At 37.2% G+C, this 20,110-nt stretch overlaps 1 protein-coding gene across 18 annotated transcripts in view; it reads left to right on the top strand.

The window, feature by feature from the left end:
• DLG1 (discs large MAGUK scaffold protein 1) overlaps window positions 1–20,110 on the top strand; it is a 318,440-nt gene that overhangs the window by 173,293 nt on the left and 125,037 nt on the right. For all 18 annotated transcript variants that reach the window (XM_073231852.1, XM_073231851.1, XM_073231856.1 and 15 more), the window contains one exon: window positions 8,668–8,721. In XM_073231852.1, the coding sequence (XP_073087953.1) occupies window positions 8,668–8,721 (54 nt within the window). The remainder of the gene's footprint in view (window positions 1–8,667; window positions 8,722–20,110) is intronic.

The following is a 20,110-nucleotide window of genomic DNA, read 5'->3' as shown; positions in this document are numbered from 1 at the left end:
CTCTAACTTACAGTATTTCACAACTGCCTTGGTTGTTAACATCTTACAAACTGAGTACTTGATGCAGTATAATTTTTTTGTTTTACTTTTTATTATGAAAAATTTCAAAAATACTCAAATATAGAGGGAGTAGTACAGTTAACCCTTGAACAATATGGGAGATAGGGCACTGACCCATAAGCAGTTGAAAATCTGCCTATAATTCTAATTTTTTGGTATCATTAAACTACAAATACATGAAGAACATTATGTTTACTAGGGTCTCCCCTTCATCAAGTCCCCCACACATACCTCTTCACAGTCACTGTCCATCAGCGTAGTAAGATGCTGTAAAATCACTATTTGTCTTCTCTGTGTTGTAGAGCCCGCCCCATAACCCCTCCACATTATACATCTAATTGTAATGCCCCCTTTCTTTTTCCTGCCCTTATCCCTCCCTTCCCACCCATCCTCCCCAGTCCCTTTCCCTTTGGTTAACTGTTAGTCCATTCATGGGTTCTGTGATTCTGCTGCTGTTTTGTTCCTTCAGTTTTTCTTTGTTCTTATACTCCACATATGAGCAAAATCATTTGGTACTTGTCTTTCTCTGCCTGGCTTATTTCACTGAGCATAATACCCTCTAGCTCCATCCATGTTGTTCCAAATGGTAGGATTTGTTTTCTTATGGCTGAATCATATTCCATTGTGTATATGTACCACTTCTTTTCCATTCATCTACTGATGGACATTTAGGTTACTTCCATTTCTTGGCTATTGTAAATAGTGCTGCGATAAACATTGGGGTGCATCCATCTGTTTCAAACTGGGCTGCTGCATTCTTAGGGTAAATTCCTAGAAGTGAAATTCCTGGGTCAAATGGTATTTCAATTTTAAGCATTTTGAGGAATCTCCATACTGCTTTCCACAATGGTTGAACTAATTTACATACCCACCAACAGTGTAGGAGGGTTCCCCTTTCTCCACAACCTCACCAACATTTGTTGTTGTTTGTCTTTTGGATGGTAGCCATCCTTACTGGTGTGAGGTGATACCTCTTTGTGGTTTTAATTTGCATTTCTCTGATGACAAGTGATGTGGAGCGTCTTTTCATGTGTGTGTTGGCCATCTGAATTTCTTCTTTAGAGAACTGTCTATTCAGCTCCTCTGACCATTTTTTAATTGGAATATTTGCTTTTTCTTTGTTGAGGTGTGTGAACTCTTTATATATTTTGGATGTCAACCCTTTATCAGATCTGTCATTTATGAATATATTCTCCCATACTGCAGGATACCTTTTTGTTCTATTGATGGTGTCCTTTGCTGCACAGAAGCTTTTCAGCTTGATATAGTCCCATTTGTTCATTTTTACATTTGTTTCCCTTGCCCGGGGAGATATGTTCAAGAAGAGGTCACTCATGTTTATGTCTAAGAGATTTTTGCCTATGATTTTTTCTAAGAGTTTTATGGTTTCATGACTTAAACTCAAATCTTTGATCCATTTCTAATTTACTTTTGTGTATGGGGTTAGACAGTGATCCAGTTTCATTCTCTTACATGTAGCTGTCCAGTTTTGCCAGCATCATCTGTTGAAGAGACTGTCATTTCCCCATTGTATGTCCATGACCCCTTTATCGAATATTAGTTGACCATATATATTTGGGTTAGTGTTTGGAGTCTCTATTCTGTTCCATTGGTCTGTGGCTCTGTTCTTGTGTCAGTACCAAATTGTCTTGATTACTGTGGCTTTGCAGTAGAGCTTGAAGTTGGGGAGTGAGATCCCCCACACTTTATTCTTCCTTCTCAAGATTGCTTTAGCTATTCGGGGGCTTTGGTGTTTCCATATGAATTTTTGAACTATTTGTTCCAGTTCACTGAAGAATGCTGTTGGTAGTTTGATAGGGATTGCATTGAATCTGTATATTGCTTTGGGCAGGATGGCCATTTTGACGATATTAATTCTTCCTAGCCAGGAGCATGGGATGAGTTTCCATTTGTTAGTGACCTCTTTAATTTCTCTTAAGAGTGTCTTATAGTTTTCAAGGTATTGGTCTTTCACTTCCTTGGTTAGGTTTATTCCTAGATATTTCATTCTTTTAGATGCAATTGTAAGTGGAATTGTTTTCCTGATTTCTCTTTCTATTAGTTCATTGTTAGTGTATAGGAAAGCCACAGATCTCTGTGTGTTAATTTTGTATCCTGCAACTTTGCTGAATGCAGATAGTAGGTCTAGTAGTTTTGGAGTGGAGTCTTTAGGGTTTTTATGTACAATATCATGTCATCTGAAAATAGTGACAGTTTGACTTCTTTACCAATCTGGATGCCTTGTATTTCTTTGTTTTGTCTGATTGCAATAGCTAGTACCTCCAGTACTATGTTGAATAACAGTGGGGAGACTGGGCATCCCTGTCTTGTTCCCAATCTTAGGTGAAAAGTATTCGTCTTCTCACTGTTAAGTATGATTTGGCTGTGCATTTGTCATATGTGGCCTTTACTATGTTGAGGTACTTGCCCTCTATACCCATTTTGTTGAGAGTTTTTATCATGAATGGATGTTGAATTTTGTCGAATACTTTTTCAGCATCTATGGAGATGATCATGTGGTTTTTGTCCTTTTTGTTGATGTGGTAGATGATGTTGATGGATTTTTGAATGTTGTACCATCCTTGCATCCCTGGGATGAATCCCACTTGGTCATGGGTGTATGATCCTCTTGATGTATTTTTGAATTTTGTTTGCTAATATTTTATTGAGTATTTTTGCATCCATGTTCATCAGGGATATTGGTCTGTAGTTTTCTTTTTTGGTGTGGTCTTTGCCTGGTTTTGGTATTAGGGTGATGTTGGCTTCATAGAATGACTTTGGGAGTATTCCCTCCTCTTCTATTTTTTGGAAAACTTTAAGGAGAATGGGTATTATGTCTTCTCTGTATGTCTGATAAAATTCCAAGGTAAATCCATCTGGCCCAGGGGTTTTGTTCTTGGGTAGTTTTTTTATTACTGCTTCAATTTCATTGCTGGTAATTGGTCTGTTTAGATTTTCTGTTTATTTCTGGGTCAGTCTTGGAAGGTTGTATTTTTCTAGTAAGTTGTCCATTTCTCCTAGATTTTCCAGCTTATTAGCATATAGGTTTTCATAGTATTCTCTAATAATTCTTTGTATTTCTGTGGGGTCCATCTGATTTTTCCTTTCTCATTTCTGATTGTGTTGATGTGTGTTTACTCTCTTTTCTCTTAATAAGTCTGCCCAGAGGCTTATCTATTTTGTTTATTTTCTTGAAGAAGCAGCTTTTGGTTTCTTTGATTTTTTTCTATTGTTTTATTCTCAATTTTATTTATTTCTTCTCTGATCTTTATTATGTCTCTCCTTCTGCTGACCTTAGGCCTCATTTGTTCTGCTTTTTCCAGTTTCAATAATTGTGACATTAGACTATTCATTTGGGATTGTTCTTCCTTCTTTAATTATGCCTGGATTGCTATATACTTTCCTCTTCAGACTGCTTTTGCTGTGTCCCACAGAAGTTGGGGCTTTGTGTTGTTGTTGTCATTTGTTTCCATATATTGCTGGATCTCCATTTTAATTTGGTCGTTGATGCATTGATTATTTAGGAGCATGTGCTTCAGCCTCCATATGTTTGTGAGCCTTTTTGCTTTCTTTGTACAATTTATTTCTAGCTTTATAACTTTGCGATCTGAAAAGTTGTTTAGTAGAATTTCAGTCTTTTGGAATTTACTGAGGCTCTTTTTGTGGCCTAGTATGTGGTCTATTCTGGAGAGTGTTCCATGTGCACTTGAGAAGAATGTGTATCCTGTTGCTTTTGGATGTAGAGTTCTATGGATGTCTCTTAGGTTTATCTGTTCTAGTGTGTTGTTCAGTGCCTGTGTGTCCTTACTTTTTTTCTGTCTTGTGGATCTGTCCTTTGGAGTGAGTGGTGTGTTAAAGTCTCCAAAAATGAATGCATTGCATTCTATTTCCTCCTTTAATTCTGTTAGAATTTGTTTCACGTATGTTGGTGCTTCCTGTATTGGGTGCATATATGTTTATAATGGTTATAGCGTCTTGTTGGACTGAGCCCTTTATCATTATGTAATGTCCTTCTTATCTCTTCTTACTTTCTTTGTTTTGAAGTCTATTTTGTCTGATAGTAGTATTGCAACACCTGCTTTTTTCTCCCTGTTGTTTGCATGAAATATCTTTTTCCATCCCTTGACTTTTAATCTGTGCATGTCTTTGGGTTTGAGGTGAGTGTCTTGTAAGCAGCATATAGATAGGTCTTGCTTTTTTTGTCCACTCTATTACTCTGTGTCTTTTGATTGGTCCATTCAGTTCATTTACATTTAGGGTGATTATTGAAAGATATGTTCTTATTGCCATTGCGGGCTTTAGATTTGTGGTTACCGAAGGTTCAAGGTTAACTTCTTTACTACCTTAGTGTCTAACTTAACTCACTTATTGAGTTATTATAAACACAGTCTGATAATTATTTCTCTCCCTTTTCCTCCTCCTTCATTGTTCATATGTTGGGTGTTTTGTTCTGTGCTCTTTTTAGGAGTGCTCCCATCTAGAGCAGTCCCTGTAAGATGCCCTGTAGAGGTGGTTTGTGGGAGGCAAATTCCCTCAACTTTTGCTTGTCTGGGAATTGTTTAATCCCTCCTTCATATTTAAATGATAATCGTGCTGGACACAGTATCCTTGGTTCAAGGCCCTTCTGTTTCATTGCATTAAGTATATCATGCCATTCTCTTTGGGCCTATAAGGTTTCTGTTGAGAAGTCTGATGATAGCCTGATGGGTTTTCCTTTGTAGGTAACCTTTTTTCTGTCTCTGGCTGCCTTTAATACTCTGTCCTTGTCCTTTATCTTTGCCATTTTAATTATTATGTGTCTTGGTCTTGTCCTCTTTGGGTCCCTTCTGTTCGGAGTTCTGTGTGGTTCCGTAGTCTGAGCAACTATTTCCTCCCCTAGTTTGGGGAAGTTCTCAGCAATTGTTTCTTCAAAGACACTTTCTATCCCTTTTTCTGTCTTCTTCTTCTGGTACCCCTATAATGCGGATATTGTTCCTTTTGGATTGGTCACACAGTTCTCTTAATATTGTTTTATTCCTCGATATCCTTTTATCTCTCTCTGCATCAGCTTCTGTGCATTTCTGTTCTCATTTCTATTCCATCAATCGCCTCTTGCATCTTATTCATTCTGCTTATAAATCCTTCCAGAGTTTGTTTCATTTCTGAAATCCTCCTCTGAACGTCATCCCTTAGCTCTTGTATATTTCTCTGCAGCTCCGTCAGCATGTTTATGATTTTTATTTTGAATTCTTTTCTGTGTCTGTGTCTGCAGATCCTCTCTCAGGGGTTGTCTGGACTGTTTTGGAGTGGACTACGTTTTTCTGCATTTTCATGGTGATAGTGGTGGTTGTAGGCAGGTTGCAGTTGTGTCAGCTGGGAGAAGCAAGTCCTTTCCTGCTTGCTGGATGCCTTGCCCTTCTCCACTGCCTGTGTCAGTTACCCGCAGTCCTGGAGCAGCCATTGGGTTAATCCTCTAAGCTGCTGTGGTCAGGGTCTCCGTCAGAGCAGCGCAGAGCCCTGCGAGGAGTGGCAGGCATGCCAAGTATGCACCTCCATGATAGCGGCGCCCCTGCTAGGCAGCTGTGTGCCCGCAGCAGCCTTTGGGTCTGGCCCAGGCGGCTGTGCATTGGGCTGGAATTCCCGTCGGCTGCTGGGAGCATGGCTTCTCCCTCTGGCACCGCTGCAGCTATGCGCGGGCTTTTCCCATGCCCCTCTGGCACCACCACCACTGGCACGCGTGGGCTACTCCCGTGCCCCTCTGGCACTGCCGCCGCTGGCACATGTGGGCCACTCCCAGGCCATTGTGGCACTGCTGCTGCCAGCCTGCACAGGCCAGTACCGGGCTGCTTGGTCGCTCCTGCGGTGGGCTCGCACAGGCCGCTCCTGGTCCCTTCTGGCGCCCTACCCCAGTGCACGCTGCCACTCTCCCAGTACTGGGCCAGTGTGCTGGGGTCCACACCTGTTGGGGGAACAACTGACAGGCTGCTTAGTGCTGTGAGGGGTTTCAAAGCTGCACTGCCACCCAGGGGTTTAGGGCCCCTAAAGTTCCCTGGGATTCCCAGCTGCTGGCTAAGTGTGCTGGGACGACTTCTTCCAGCTGTGGGATCCCTGTCTCTTTAAGACTTGCAAAAAGCACTCGCTTTTCTTTTGTCTCAGGGGTGCCGGTTTCAGGGACCTGACTGCAAGTTTTGCTTTTCCGTTTCTCTAATATCCACCACCCTGTGCTCCTTGTGTCTGCACTCCAGGTATAGATTTCTAGAGCTGGTTGTTTTGCGGTTCTGGGCTTTTACTCCCTCTCTGTTCCAACTCCTTTCTTCCCACCGGGTTCTGGGGTGGGGGGGGGCGTTCATGTCCTTCCTTGCCGCGGCTTGTATCTTACCCCTTTCATGTGATATTGAGTTCTTGAAGATGTAGATGTGTCCTGGCTTTTGTACTGTATCCACTGGTGTCTCTTTTAGGAATAGTTGTATTTATTGTATTTTCATAAATATATATGTTTTTGGGAGGAGATTTCCACTGAACTACTCACACCGCCATCTTGGCTCTGCCCCTGCCTGTAATTTTTTGCTCCAAAACTTAACTGCTAATAGCCTGCTGTTGACTAGAAACCTTACCAATAACGTAAACAGTTGATTAACATGTATTTTTTATGTTATTTGTATTATATACTCTACCCTTGAAATAAAACACCTAGAGAAATAGTAGTTTTTCAAATTGTTGCAAATCTCCCAAAATTTTTCCAGTAATACTTACTGAAAAAAAATCCTCATTTAAGAGGACCTGTGTAATCCAAACCCCTGTTGTTCAAGGCTCACTTATACAAGTGAACTCCCATGTATACTCATCACCCAACTGCAACAGTCATCAACTCATGTGCATTCTTACATGATCCACAGCTCCTCCCACCCATAATTTCTCATTGTCATTTATTTTTAAGTAAATTTAACAATATATCGTTTTGTTTGTATATATTTCAGTATCAAATAGACTTTTTATAAGACAAATCAAAAGATAAGTTCTGTGCAATGATGATGAGTTAGTGCTCGTGAGTACTAGCATTGTTTTAATTTTGTGTAAGTTAGATTTTGATAGAGACCAACATTTTCCACTGTATGTTTGGTAATAAATGGGCAAAGGGATCCAAATGGCTTTCTTGCAACTTCTTTTATAACTCCAGATAGCCTTGTTCTTTCTTGCACCTCCTCTGTAATTGCTTAAGCAAAATAAGATAAAGATTTACCATTAATTTTTTTAGTGAAGTGAAATATTACCAATTTGAGGAATCTCAGTAGGTCACTGGGAAATGTATAACCTCAAAGGTCTATAAGTTGACTAGCTTTGCCTAATAGCAGTCTTACAAATAATATTTTTATTTGTTAGGTTTGATTTTCACTGGACTCTTAAAGATAGGCTATTATATTTATATTTAAAAGTAGGGCCACAGATGAAGTAAATTTCATGTTTAGGTATAATAAAGGGTTACCTTCTCATTTTTAACCTGCGGCTTCATGTAGTCCAAATGCATACTGTAACATTATTTAACCATGTAACTGTGTTGTCCTTAAGCATTTTATCATGATCATCCAGATCTAGTACTTCATTGAATATAATGTAAAACATCTGAACTCTGAATATTTCTTTTAGAAAAACCCAGACACTTGAAAGAAAATAGTTGTTTTTGTGCATGTTTCTTTCATACAGCTTTTATGTGTAATTCTTTAGTTAATTGGAGTAGACCTATTAATGTTTATAAACATCTCCTAAAAAATGGTTTTAAAAGATAGTCATTTTTTTATTATATGAAAATGTCATTTGATTTGCTAGTTTTATACTTTTACCTATGCAAAAGAAATTAATTTTGAGGGGATCACATTATTTTTCTGGTGTGTTTCTGATATGTTCTGATAGGCTTTTCATTTGGTATTAATTGCGTTTTATTCTTTAAATTTTGTCTCACTTACCTAATAATCACTTTCCAATCAGAAAACCAAGCTTTTTTCAATCCAAACTTAGACATATGCTATTCTACTTGTCTTTTGTTTTTGTTTTTATGAGTTGTTATTCTGTGAGTAGTGTAGAATAACAGGTGGAAAGCAATCATAATAATGGAAAGCAGCTGAAAGTAATAGGCTTTTGCCTTTAAGTATGTGTATCCATTTTTTTTAAAGTTTGCAATTGATTTATTTATGTAGCAGACTTTTATTTTCATGGTCAAACACAATTCAGTATGGGGGAGAATCTCTTTTCTTGGTGATAAAATGATTGGAATCTTCACTGGATCTTTGAAATAGAAAAATTAATGATTTCTGAACAATTCAGGAAGAGTTTATTATATACTAAAGAATATCTGGATTTTTTTAGAAGGCTGGTGAATGTAACAGATCTTAAGAAAAGTATGTTTATTTTAGCAGAAATAATAATCTCTCAAAAGCAAATTAACTGCTTATATCTAATTCTTTACATTTCATGCTAGAAACTAGATACATTGGTTAACATGAAAAGCTCATACAAAACTATATATAATTTAAGAAATAGCAAATCTTTTATATGCTTCTAACGTTTGTGAACATAATCGGTAATGTGTTGGTTTTCCTGTTAAGCTAACATATTTATAATTCTTTCTTTAAGGCAAATCCTCCTCCAGTACTGGTCAACACAGATAGCTTGGAAACACCGAATTATGTAAGTTCCATGTCCTCTCCACATTTTTAATTCTGGTTTTCCTGTTCAGTTTTGATATAGATACAAATATCATAGCATTATATTATACTTACAAAGTTCTCTATATACTTATACATTATACTTACGAAGTTTAGCCACTGAGCTGTAACTGTTAAAGTAAATGAAGCGAGTCTGTCCTCTTTTGATTATTATTCTGCATACTTGCAAAGCAGAGGTGTTGAAATGGAAATTTAGTATTTTATTTTTTCTTTACTTTTTTTATTATACTTCATATACAATCTTATATTGGTTAGGATTTTACTTTCAAATTAAGATGATTAACTTTCACTAAGGCTGTCTCTGACCAATGGTCACTTAGATAACACCATGTATTCAGACTCATTAATTTGAAGTCTAATTGAGTAACTAATTTTTAGTAACCAGATTTATGTGTGCATTCATATATTAAAACAATTCATTATAACTCTGTAACTTTAAATTGATTATTGCTTCTATTTAAATGTATTAAAAAGCCATCTTTCCCTTGAAGATATTTACCCAGAACAACAGAATCTGATCCAACATTTTATACCCAAAAGGGAAAGTCTTTGGAGTTTTAAGTAGAAGTAGCAGTGCCCATGTTTTTTTGTTTTTTTTTAAATCAAATGGTGCATAATTGCATAGACTGTAAAAATCCTTTCTTCCCATTTTTGAACTGTAGTTGATTTCAGTCTGTACTTCAGAACATTTTATTTAGCTTTATATTCTGTGTTTACATGTATATGGGTGTATCAAATATGTGGGAATTTTGGAAACTCCAAATTAATAATATTTAATGTAAACCAAAAATGCTCTTCTATACTTCCTTTCAGATTCTTTTCAGTTAGTGTTAACATTTCACACTGATGTAGAATACTTAATCAAGCAGAATTTATGCTTTGTAGTACATTTTTCTTCACATTTCTTTCTCCTTTTCTTGTTCTGTTTGTTGACTTTGTTCTTGCTTAAAGTTAAGTCAGTGATTAAACATTTTAATTTTAAAGTCCTTTCAACTAAAAGGTTAATATATAAAAACTAGCAGTGGGTATGTTCTGAGAGGTTTTTCATTTGGTATTAATTGCATTTTATTCTTTAAATTTTGTCTCACCTACCTAATAATCACTTTCCAACCAGAAAACCAAGAGAAAATGATGGTATCAACAAAGAAAATAAATACACATGCCTTCTAGGGGGAATGCAAACTTAAGAGTAAAAGTTATGTAATTTCAAGTTTATATGACATAATATTCAAAAAATATTTTTCCTGCTTAGCAAGGTATGCTGAGGGTCCCCAAAACTGCTTAAGTACAAACATTGGAAATTTGCTAGAAGAACTCACAAAACTCAGCGTATTGTTGTGCTCATGGCTAAGATTACAGCCACCTGGTAAGCAAGGATCTGCAGTCAGATTATAAAATAAGTCAGATTAAAGTGTAAGGATATCTAAACATGGGTTTAAACCCATGTTTAGATATCCTTACACTTTCTTCCTTTCATGTGGGGTCACACAAAGCACTCTTTTCCCTTAGAAAATGAAGCAATATATATATATGCAGTGTTTTTGCTTGGAGAAGGCCATTATGGACCCAGTGCAGTGCTTTACTAAAGCTGGGTCACTAAACTGTGGTCACATAGGCACCCTTTGATATGTCCAGCATATACCAAATTTCCAGATTCCTAGAAGAAAAGTAGGTGTTCACCTTAAAATTCATTGTCTCTACAAACTACACACAGTAAAAGACCCTTTCAGTTAGGGAATGGTACAAACATTACCAAAATCAATTTCCCAAATCTCTTCTAAGACCCTTCTAGAGATAGCAGCCTGATGTGTTAACCCTTTTCTGTACATAAGAAAAGTAAGATAAATTCCAGTTCCTCAAGCAAGATTTGTCAGAGTGTGAACTTTATCATATTTAAAGGACTCTGTGGATTAAAGATGGTGGCTTGAGAGGTGAGACAGAGGTTTCCTCCTCAAACCTCATGTAGTACGAAAATATAATTAATACAGCTAATCCTGAAAGAGCAACAGGAAAGAGGGCTGCGCCAGACTGCATATACCTGGAGAAAAGAATAAACCTCACAGAACAGGGTAACGTAGCAAAGCCATGACCAGGTGGGATACAAGTCCTTCCCCCACCCCAGCTCACTGGAAGAAGGAAGAGAAATGGAGCGGGGAGGGAGTGGAGGCCTGGGACTGCTGAATACCTAACTCTGGATATCTGCTCTGGGAGCGCAAACCTACATTTCATGGTGCTCTTGTGATTAGGGGGATTGGAAAGCTAAGAGAGGCAGAATACCTGGAGAGACTGAGATTCCAGCAGCTTGTGGAAAGCAGGGATCCATATTCGGCTGCTCTGGGACAAAAGAAAGGTGGGAAGTCTGAGAGACTTCTTAACAGCAAGAGGGCTGGTAAAGGCGCAAGGATTGCACAGAGCTCACTGCTCAGAGAAAAGGACAGGTAGACAAAATCGTCCTCTGCCCAGCAGCTTGGGAACTTTTACAATCTTCAGGTAGTCCAGTCCCATGGCTGGCTATGCAGCTCCAAGGGCCCCCTCTGTGATACGCAACCTACTGTGCCTTTCTCCCGGCCAGCCCCAACTAGCTAGCAAACTGGCAAACCCTATTAGGCCAGCCAGAGGGAAGCCCCGCCCAAAGCAGCTACAAACACAAAGCATAGAGGCTTATACCTGTGTGCTCAGCCCACTGGTTCTGGCAGTGGAGACAGGTATAGTAACCGCGAAGCAGGGAACAGCTCTTTCCTCCCTCCAGGGACCAACACCGCTCTGCTGCGAGCCCTGACATTGTTCCAGGGACTGAGCAGCTCCAGAGAATAGAGCTGGGCACTAGAGGGTGCCACATACAAATATGAAAGTCAAAGGAATCTGGTTCAAAGCAAAATTATGAATACACCAGAAAAAGATTCAAATGAACTCAACATCATGAATCTTCCTGAAAGAGACTTCAAAAAAAAATCATTAACATGCTCTTGGAGGTACAGAAAAATGTTCAAGAATTCAGGACTGAATTCCAGTCAGAGATCCAATTGTTACAGAATATAGTAGCAGAAATGAAACGTACAATGTAACTTTTTAAAAGCAGATTAGATACAGTGGAGGAGATGATAAATTAAATAGATATTAGAGAAGAGGAATACAAAGAAGCTGAGGCACAGAGAGAAAAAAGGGTCTCTAAAAATAAAAGCATATTGAGAGAACTGTGTGACCAATCCACATGGAACAATATTCGCATTATAGGAGTACCAGAAGAAGAAGAGAGAGAAAAAGGAAGAGAAAGTGTCTTTGAGGAGGTAATTGATGAAAACTTCCCCAGTCTGGGGAAGGAGATAGTTTCTCAGGCCATGGAGGTACACAAATCTCCCAACATAAGGGACCCAAGGAAGACAACACCAAGACATATAGTAATTAAAATGGCAAAGATCAAGGATAAGGACAGACTATTAAAAGCAGCCAGAGAGAGAAATAAGATCACATACAAAGGAAAGCCCATCAGGCTATCAACAGACTTCTTAGCAGAAACCTTACAGGCCAGAAGGGAGTGGCATGATGTATTTAATGCAATGAAGCAGAAGGGTCTCAAACCAAGAATACTTTATCCGGCAGTATTATCATTAAATTGAGGGAGGGATTAAACAATTTCCAGATAAGCAAAAGCTGAGAGAATTTACCTCCCACAAACCATCTCTACAGTCTATTTTGGAGGGACTGCTATAGATGGAAGTGTTCCTAAGGTTTAATAGTGGTCACCAGAGGTAATAAAACCACAGTAAAGAAAGTAGAACAGCTAATTACTAAGCAAATGCAAAATTAAATCAGCTACCCCCGAAGCCAATCAAGGGATAGACAGAAGAATACAGGGTATGATACCTAATATACAAAGAATGGAGGAGGAAGAAAGAGGAGGAGGAAAAAAGAACCTTTAGATTATATTTGTAATAGCATACTAAGTGAGTTAAGTTAGACTCTTAGAGAGTAAGGAGGTTAACCTTGAATCTTTGGTAACCACGAATCTAAAGCCTGCAATGGAAATAAGTACATACCCATCGATAATCACCCTAAATGTAAATGGAATGAATGCACCAATCAGTAGACATAGAGTCACTGAATGGATAAAAAAAAAAGACCCATCTATATGCTGCTTACAAGAGACTCACTTTAAACCCCAAGACATACACAGACTAAAAGTGAAGGGATGCAAAAAGATATTTCATGCAACTAATAGGGAGAAAAAAGCAGGAGTTGCAGTACTTGAATCAGACAATATAGGCTCAAAACACAAAGTAACAAGAGATAAAGAAGGACATTACATAATGATAAAGGGATCAATCCAGCAAGAAGATATAACCATTATAAATACCTATGAACCCATCTCAGGAGCACCTACATATGTGAAACAAATACTAACAGAATTAAAAGGGGAAATAGAATGCAATGCATTCAGTCTAGGAGACTTCAACACTCCACTCACTCTGAAGGACAGATCAACCAGACAGAAAATAAGTAAGGAGACAGAGTCATTGAACAATACATTAGAACAGATAGACCTAACAGACATCTACAGAACAGGATACACATTCTTCTCAAGTGTGCATGCAACTGTTTCAAGAGTAGATCACATACTAGGCCACAAAAAGAGCCTTGGTGAATTCAAAAACATTGAAATTGTACCAACCAGTTTCTCACACCACAAAAGTATGAAACTAGAAATAAATTATGCAAAAAAAATGAAAAATCCCACAAACACATGGAAGTTTCACAACATGCTCCTAAATAACCAATGGATCAGTAACCAAATAAAAACACAGATAAAGCGATATATGAAGACAAATGACAATAATTCAACACTGCAAAATCTGTGGAACTCAGCAAAGGTCATACTAATAGGGAAGTATATTGCAATACAGACCTACCTCAGGAAAGAAGAACATTCCCATATGAGTAGTGTTCATTCACAATTAACAAAACTAGAAAAAGAAGAGCAACTGAGGCCCAAAGTCAGTAGAAGGAGGGACATAATAAAGATTAGAGCAGAAATAACTAAAATTGAGAAGAATTAAACAAAAGAAAGAATCAATGAAAGCAGGAATAGGTTCTTCAAGAAAATACATTAAATAGATAAGCCCCTAGCCAGACTTATCAAGAAAAAAAGAGAGTCTAAACACGTAAACAAACTCAGAAATGTGTAAGGAGAAATCACTACAGACACCACAGAAATACAAAGAATTATTAGAGAATACTCTGAAAAATTATATGCTAACAAACTGGATAACCTAGAAGAAATGAACAACTTTCTAGAAAAAAACAACCTTCCAAGGCTGACCCAGAAAGAAACAGAAATTCTGAACAGACCAATTACCAGTAACAAAGGTGAACTGATAATCAAAGAACTACCTAAGAACAAAGTACCTGTTCCAGATGGCTCCAGTGCTGAATTTTATCAAACATTTAGTGAAGACCTACTACCTGGTCTCCTTAAAGTTTTCCAAAAAGTAGAAGAAGAGGCAATGCTCCCAAACTTATCATGTGAGGCCAGGCAAAGACACCACAAAAAAAGCAAATTACAGACCAATATTGCTGGTGAACATAGATGCAAAAACACTCAACAAAATATTTAGCAAACCGAATTCAAAAATACATCAAAAGATCATCTATCATGATCAAGTAGGATTTATTCCGGGAATGCAAGGATGGTGCCACATATGAAAATCTATCAATATCATCCACCACATCAACAAAAGGAAGGACAAAAACCACATGATCATCTCCATAGATGCTGAAAAAGCATTTGGCAAAATTCAACATCCATTCATGGTAAAAACTCTCAACAAAATGGGTATAGAGGACAAATACCTCAATATAATAAATGCCATATATGACAAACCCACAACCAACATCATACTTAACAGCAAGAAGCTGAAAGGTTTTTCTTCAAGATTGGGAACAAGACAAGGATGCCCACTTTCCCCACTTTTATTCAACAGAGTTTTGGAGGTCCTAGCCACAGCAATCAGACAACGCAAAGAAATAAAAGGCATCCAGATTGGCAAGGAAGAAGTTAAACTGTCAGTGTTTGTAGATGACATGATACTGTACATAAAAAACCCTGAACAGTCCACTCCAAAACTAATAGATCTAATATCTGAAATCAGCAAAGTTGCTGGATACAAAATTAATACACAGAAATCTGTTGCATTCCTATGCACTAATGATAAACTAGCAGAAAGAGAAATCAGGAAAACAAGTCCATTCACAATTGCATCAAAAGAACCAAGGAAGTGAAAGACATGTACTCTGAAAACTAAAAGACCCTCATGAGAGAAATTATAGAAGATACCAATAAATGGAAACACATCTGTGCTCATGGATAGAAAGAATTAATATTGTCAAAATGGCCATCCTGTCTAAAGCAAACTATAGATTCAATGCAATCCCTATCAAAATACCAACAGCATTCTTCAATGAACAAGAGCAGATAATTATGAAATTCATATGGAACCGCAAAAGACCCAAAATAGCCAAAGCAATCCTGAGAAGGCAGAATAAAGCTAGGGGGATTATGCTCCCCAACTTCAAGCTCTACTACAAAGTCTCAGTAATCAAGACAATTTGGTACTGGCACAAGAACAGACCCATAGACCAATGGAACAGACTAGAAAGCCCTGATATAAACCCAACCATATAGTCAATTAATATATGATAAAGGAGCCATGGACAGACAATGGGGAAATGATAGCCTCTTCAACAGCTGCTGTTGGCAAAACTGGACAGCTACATGCAAGTGAATGAAACTGGGTTATTGTTTAACTGCATACACAAAAGTAAACTTGAAATGGATCAAAGACCTGAATATAAGTCATGAAACCATTAAACTCTTTGAAGACAACATAGGCAAAAGTGTTCTGAATATAAACATAAGCAACTTCTTCCTGAAGGCATCTCCTTGAGCAAGGGAAACAAAAGCAAAAATGAACATATGGGACTACATCAAACAAAAGCTTCTGTATGGCAGAGAGCACCATCAACATAACAAAAAGGCATCCTACAGCATGGGAGAATATATTTGTAAATGGCATGTCCAACAAGGGGTTAACATCCAAAATATATAAAGAACTCACATGCCTCAACATCCAAGAAGCAAATAACCCAATTAGAAAATGGGTAGAGGATATAAACAGACATTTCTCCAAAGAAGAGGTGGTACACATACACAATGGAATACTATTCAGCCATAAGAAATAAACAAATCCTACCATTTACAACATGGATGGAGCTGGAGGATATTATGCTCTGTGAAATAAGCCAGGCTTAGAAAGACAATTGCCAAATGATTTCCCTCATTTGTGGAGTATAACAATGAATCAAAACTGAAGGAAAAAAACAGCAGCAGACTCACATACTCCAAGATGGGACTAGCGGTTACCAAAGGGGAGGGCTGTGGGATGGCAGGCTGGGAAGGAGGGAGAAGAGGATTGAGGGGTATTATGTTTAGTACACATGGTGTGAGTGGTCACAGGGAAAACAGTGTAGCACAGAGAAGGCAAATAATGGATCTGTGGCATCTTTCTACACTGATGGACAGTGACTACATTGGGGTATGGGGGGGGACTCAATAATATGGGTAAATGTAGTAACCACATTGTTTTTTCACATGAAACCTTCGTAAGAACTGTATGTCAATAATACATTAATAAAAAAGTTTTTAAAAAGTGTGTGAAATGTTTGGATACTGACTATGCTCTGTGGCTCTTGCTTCATAAAAACAAGAATAATTTTTATTTCGGTAAAACAACTTTAATAAGCTTCTGGGTCACTAAGGAAGGATTTTACTTCAAAAATGTAAAGTTTATTCAGATTAGTTTTTAAACTTGTGTGTTATTCCTTTGTTAATTCCCTGATCATTTAGTACTATGTATTGATGAATGAAAATAAGAACTGCCCTTAGAACACATTTTTTTCCTGGGTATGGCCCTCACACTCCCAAAATTAGGTAACTAATTGAACAGATAATGCATATACATTGTACAAAATTCAAAAGATACAGAAGGATGTCCAGTGAGAAGTAAATCAATCATTCACCCTGCTCCCAGTCTTGCAGTTCCCTTGCCTATGAAAGGAAGTCTTAGTAGTTTCTTAAATAAATATACTTCTGAAAACATTCTGTCTATACAAGCATATATGTGCTGTTAACCATGCTTTTACCACATAAAATCAATAGCCTACTGATAATTTTTGTATAGATTTTTTGTGTATATATACAAGAATATGCCAACATATACATAGATTGCTCAATGAATGTGTCAGTTTTTATATTTGATCATAATTGTCAAGTGGCACTTCATAGAGTTTTGCCCATTTATACTTTAATAAAAAGTATCAGTGTTTTTACCCCATACTGTCACCAGCACTGTGTGTTAACTTTTTGATCTTTTGTTAACTAATACTTAAAATGTATTAACTCATTGTTTTAATTTGCATTTGTATCATATCTCACCTTTTTCTACCTTAAAAAAGTTTTATGTTGAAAAACATACACAAAATCTACCCTTTTAAAGCATACAATTCAGTGGTTTTTTCATTTATTCACAGTGTTTTGCCATTACCACTTTCTAATTGGAGAACATTTTTATCACCCTGTAAAGGAACCCTTTACCCATTAGCAAGCATAAGACCCCATCCTGCCCTTTTCTCAGCCACTGGCAACCACTAAATCTACTTTCCTTTACTATTGATTTGTCTGTTTTGGACCATTCATATAACTAGAATCACGTGATAAAGTGGCTTTTTGTGTCTGGCTTCTTTTACTTAACAGTGCTTTCGAGATTCTTCCACATTCTAGCATGTATCAGAAATCCATTTCTTCTTAAAGCTGAATAATATTCCATTATACACACACACACAGCACATTCTGTTTATTCATCCTCTTGATGGACACTTGGGTTGTTTCCACCTTTTGGCCATTTTGAATAATGTGGTAAACATTGGCATACAAGTAACTGTTCAACTTCCTGTCTTCAATTCCTTCGGATATATACTTAGATGTAGAATTGCTGAGTCATATGGTAATTCCTATATATAGGGGTTGGAGGAACCTCCATTTTCCATAGCAGGTGCACCATTTTACATTCCCACAAATAGTGTGTGAAGGTTCCAGTTTCTTCACATCCTCACCAATCTTATTATTCCTTATCAACATTGTTTCAGTCCTTTTTATTATAGCCACCCTAAGGATATGAAGGGGTGTCTTATTTTAGCTTTGATTTGCATTTACTTCAACTAATGATGTTGAGCATCTTTTCATGTGCTTATTGACATTTGTATATCTCCTTTGAAGAAATGTCTATTTAGATTCTTTGCCCATTTTTTAATTAACTTATTGTCTTTCATTGGTAATCTGTAAGAGTTCTTTATATGATCTAGATACAAGTCCTTTAATCAGACAAGTGATTTGCAAAAGATTGTCTCCCTTTCTTTAGATTATCTTTTCACTTTTCACTTCCTTGATAATCTTATCTAAAGCACCAAAGTCCAATTTACTTTTTTTTCTTTTGACATGCTTTTGATGTCATATCTAAGAAACCATTACCTAATTCAAGATCAAAAGACTTTTGTTTTTTTCTTAGACTTTTATAGTTTTTGTTCTTATGATCCATTTGGAGTTAATTTTGTTTATTGTGGGAGGTAAGGGTTCAACTTCATTCTTTTGCATATGGATATCCAGTTGTCCCATAACTATTTGCTAAAAAGACTGTATTTTCTACATTTAATACTCTTGGCACCCTTGTAGAAAATCAGTTAATTACAAGTATATGGGTTTATTTCTGGATTCTTAATTCTCTTCCATTGATCTACATATGTATCCTTATGCTAACCGTACAGGCTTTGATTACTGTAACTTTGTAATATGTTTTGAAATCAGAACTATAAGTCCTCCAAGTTTATAAGTTTGTTTTAGCTATTCCATGTTCTTTCCAGTTTCATGTGAATTTTAAGTTTAGCTTGTCAACCTCTACATAATTTTGTTCAATGATTTTTTAAAGGAATATAAAGTGTTTAATGTTTATTATAATTACAGAAGTATATGATCATCATAGAAAATTAGTAAACATTAACATCATGAAGAAAAGGAAAATAATCTCTATCCTCACAGAAATGACCATCCTGACCATTTACTGAGTTATATTTTAACATAAACATTTTCTGAGTTGTATTTTATATGCCCAGGCTCCCATGTCATTACATATTCTTTGAAAGCATGCTTATTTGTGTACATTGTATTTCTCTGTATGTATATGCCATGATTTATTTAACTACCATTTGGATATTTAGATGATTTCAGGTCTTCCAAAAGTGTTTTCACATAACACCACCGATAAGTCACACATCTAATTTTGTGTACTATCCACATGATTTCTGTTCCAAGTTTAAGGCTTGAATTTATTCTCTTTTTCTTTTTTTTTTAACAGTCCAACCAGGTTTATTGCTAAACCTGAAAGGGACCTCTCTGTTCTGGGGAGCAGAACAAAGAAAACATCTCTTACAGGATAAGAGACTTTTTTTAAATTAAGGTATCAGTGATATACAATCTTACAAAGGTTTCACATGAGCAACATTGTGGATATTATATTCACCCATATTACCAAGTTCCCTGCCCAGCACCCCATTGCAGTCACTGTCCATCAGCATAGTAAGATGCTATTCCGTCACTACTTGTCTTTTCCGTGCTATACTGCCTTCCCCGTGTCCCCCCTACATTATGTATGCTAATCATAATGTCCATTAATCCCCTTTGCCCTACCTCCCCACCCTCTTCCCGTTGGTAACTGCTAGTTCCTTCTTAGAGTCTGTGAGTCTCCTTGTTGTGCTACTTCAGTTTTGCTTCATTGTTATACTCCACAACTGAGTGAAATCACTTGGTACTTGACTTGCTCCACCTGGCTTATTTCACTGAGCATAATACCCTCTAGCTCCATGTTGTTGCAAATAGTAGGATTTGTTTTCTTCTTATGGTTGAATAATATTCCATTCTGTATATGTACCACATATTCTTTATCCATTCATCTACTGATGAACACTTAGGTTGCTTCCTTATCTTGGCTATTGTAAATAGTGCTGTGATAAACATAGGGGTACATATGTGTTTTTGAATCTGAAATGTTGTTTTCTTTGGGTAAATTCCTAGGAGTGGAATTCCTGGGTCAAACAGTACTTCTATTTGTAGTTTTTTGAGGAACCTCCCTATTGCTTTCCACAATCGTTAAACTAATTTACATTCCCACCAACAGTATAGGAGGGTTCCCCTTTCTCTGCATCCCCACCAGCATTCATTGTTCCTTGTCTTTTCAATGTTGGCCATC

This window comes from Manis javanica, chromosome 3 (genome assembly GCF_040802235.1).
Source record: "Manis javanica isolate MJ-LG chromosome 3, MJ_LKY, whole genome shotgun sequence".
In the NCBI taxonomy this organism is placed as follows: Eukaryota; Metazoa; Chordata; class Mammalia; order Pholidota; family Manidae; genus Manis; species Manis javanica.
Note: the sequence above shows the minus strand (reverse complement) of the source record. Positions and strands in the feature narration are given on the sequence as shown.